This window comes from Ylistrum balloti, unplaced genomic scaffold (genome assembly GCF_031769215.1).
Source record: "Ylistrum balloti isolate Yb309-2 unplaced genomic scaffold, AGI_CSIRO_Ybal_v1 Utg370028, whole genome shotgun sequence".
Taxonomy (NCBI): domain Eukaryota; kingdom Metazoa; phylum Mollusca; class Bivalvia; order Pectinida; family Pectinidae; genus Ylistrum; species Ylistrum balloti.
This window is the reverse complement of record NW_026782092.1, coordinates 557553-559049: the sequence shown is the minus strand read 5'-3', so window position 1 is coordinate 559049 and position 1497 is coordinate 557553. Positions and strand designations below refer to the sequence as shown.

The following is a 1497-nucleotide window of genomic DNA, read 5'->3' as shown; positions in this document are numbered from 1 at the left end:
ATAATCTTTGAAACTGTATTTAAATATATTCCTTTCTAATAACGAGGTTTACATGAACTTTTTCCATTTGAAATAAAGAATGGCATCTACAACACCAAATCGCATACACATATATACTGATAACCCTTGTGACAAAAATACCATACAGATATTGTAGTGTGATTTGTGCAAAGATTTGCCTAAAATGGATAAAAACAGTGTAATTAAAAGATTACATTCATACGATAACACTTATTTTCAGGTTTTTGGCATGAAAAACAAGAAACGCACGGAGACAGCTCTCCTCAGTTTATCAGTTGGCCAAAGAATGGGAAGACAGAAAAACAAGCAAAAATGAAGCAAAAAGATTTTCCCGCACACCATGTGACCTTTCTTAAGGTTCACAAGGCAGCCAGTACGAGTGTCCAAAACATCTTCTATCGATACGGCTATCGTTACAATCTGACATTTGCTCAGCCCAAACTTGGGTCCGGACTTGGTCCAACCACACTAGTAACACCAGACAAATTCTATCCACCACCACCCGGTCAAACGAGGTTTGATATCATGTCTGTTCATTCTTCCTACAACAGAACGATATTTGAAAAGCTTGTTTGGAATGATTCCATTTATATAGCAATCGTACGACAACCTTTTCAACAATTTGCATCAAGTATAGTTTATTTTAACAAGAAAGAAGTACTTAGCATTCCAGGAACCAATCCTGTGCGAACCCTTCTTTCAGAAAAACTCTACAAATCTCGCTTAATGTTGCCGTCATATCGATACGTTAATGGTCAGTCTCGTGATTTCGGATACCCGGTGAAACTGCTTATGTCTAAATATGATAAAAACAAATTCCAGAACTTTCTACAGCAATTGAATACAGAGCTTGATCTTGTTATGTTGGTTGAGCGTTTTGATGAATCAATGATCTTATTGAGAAGACTTTTAAAATGGGAAATGAAAGATGTCATTAGTGGCAAACTTAATAGCAGAGACGTCCCTTCCCGTTTTCAGTTTGGTGCTACAGAAGAGAATCTTTATAAAGAAATATCTAAATATGACTACGCTCTATACGACTTCTTTAAAAAGAAATTCCAAGCCAAAATAGATCAGCAACCCACAGATTTTCATGACGAACTTATTTATTTTATTCAAACGAAAGAAAAATATAACAAATTCTGTTTGTCGATGAAAAGCCTTCAGTACAAAGTATTCCGTGTTTTATCGTTCGAGGAAAGCCCATAGAATTCATCGTTCAATGTCACAACCAATGATTGTGAACAATTGTATATGCACGAAAAAATGTTTTCAAAATTAATCAAAACTAAAATGGGATTTATTTCCTGAAACAGCGGAGACCATACACGTGTCTGGGAACTGAAGATCTACTAAAATTCCAACATTTATGTCACCATAAGCAAATATTACCAGTGCGGCGATTACCGATATGAAATATGGATTTAAAACCTGAACAGATACATAATTATGAGCAACATTAAAATGAATTGAAAT

At 35.1% G+C, this 1497-nt stretch overlaps 1 protein-coding gene across 1 annotated transcript; it reads left to right on the top strand.

Annotated features, from left to right (window-relative positions):
• Positions 1-333: 333 nt before the first annotated feature.
• On the top strand, positions 334-1230 carry LOC132548811 (galactose-3-O-sulfotransferase 2-like). The gene has a single exon (XM_060212704.1). It carries the CDS (start codon positions 334-336, stop codon positions 1228-1230), a length of 897 nt encoding a protein of 298 aa, XP_060068687.1.
• The last annotated feature ends 267 nt before the right edge of the window (positions 1231-1497 follow it).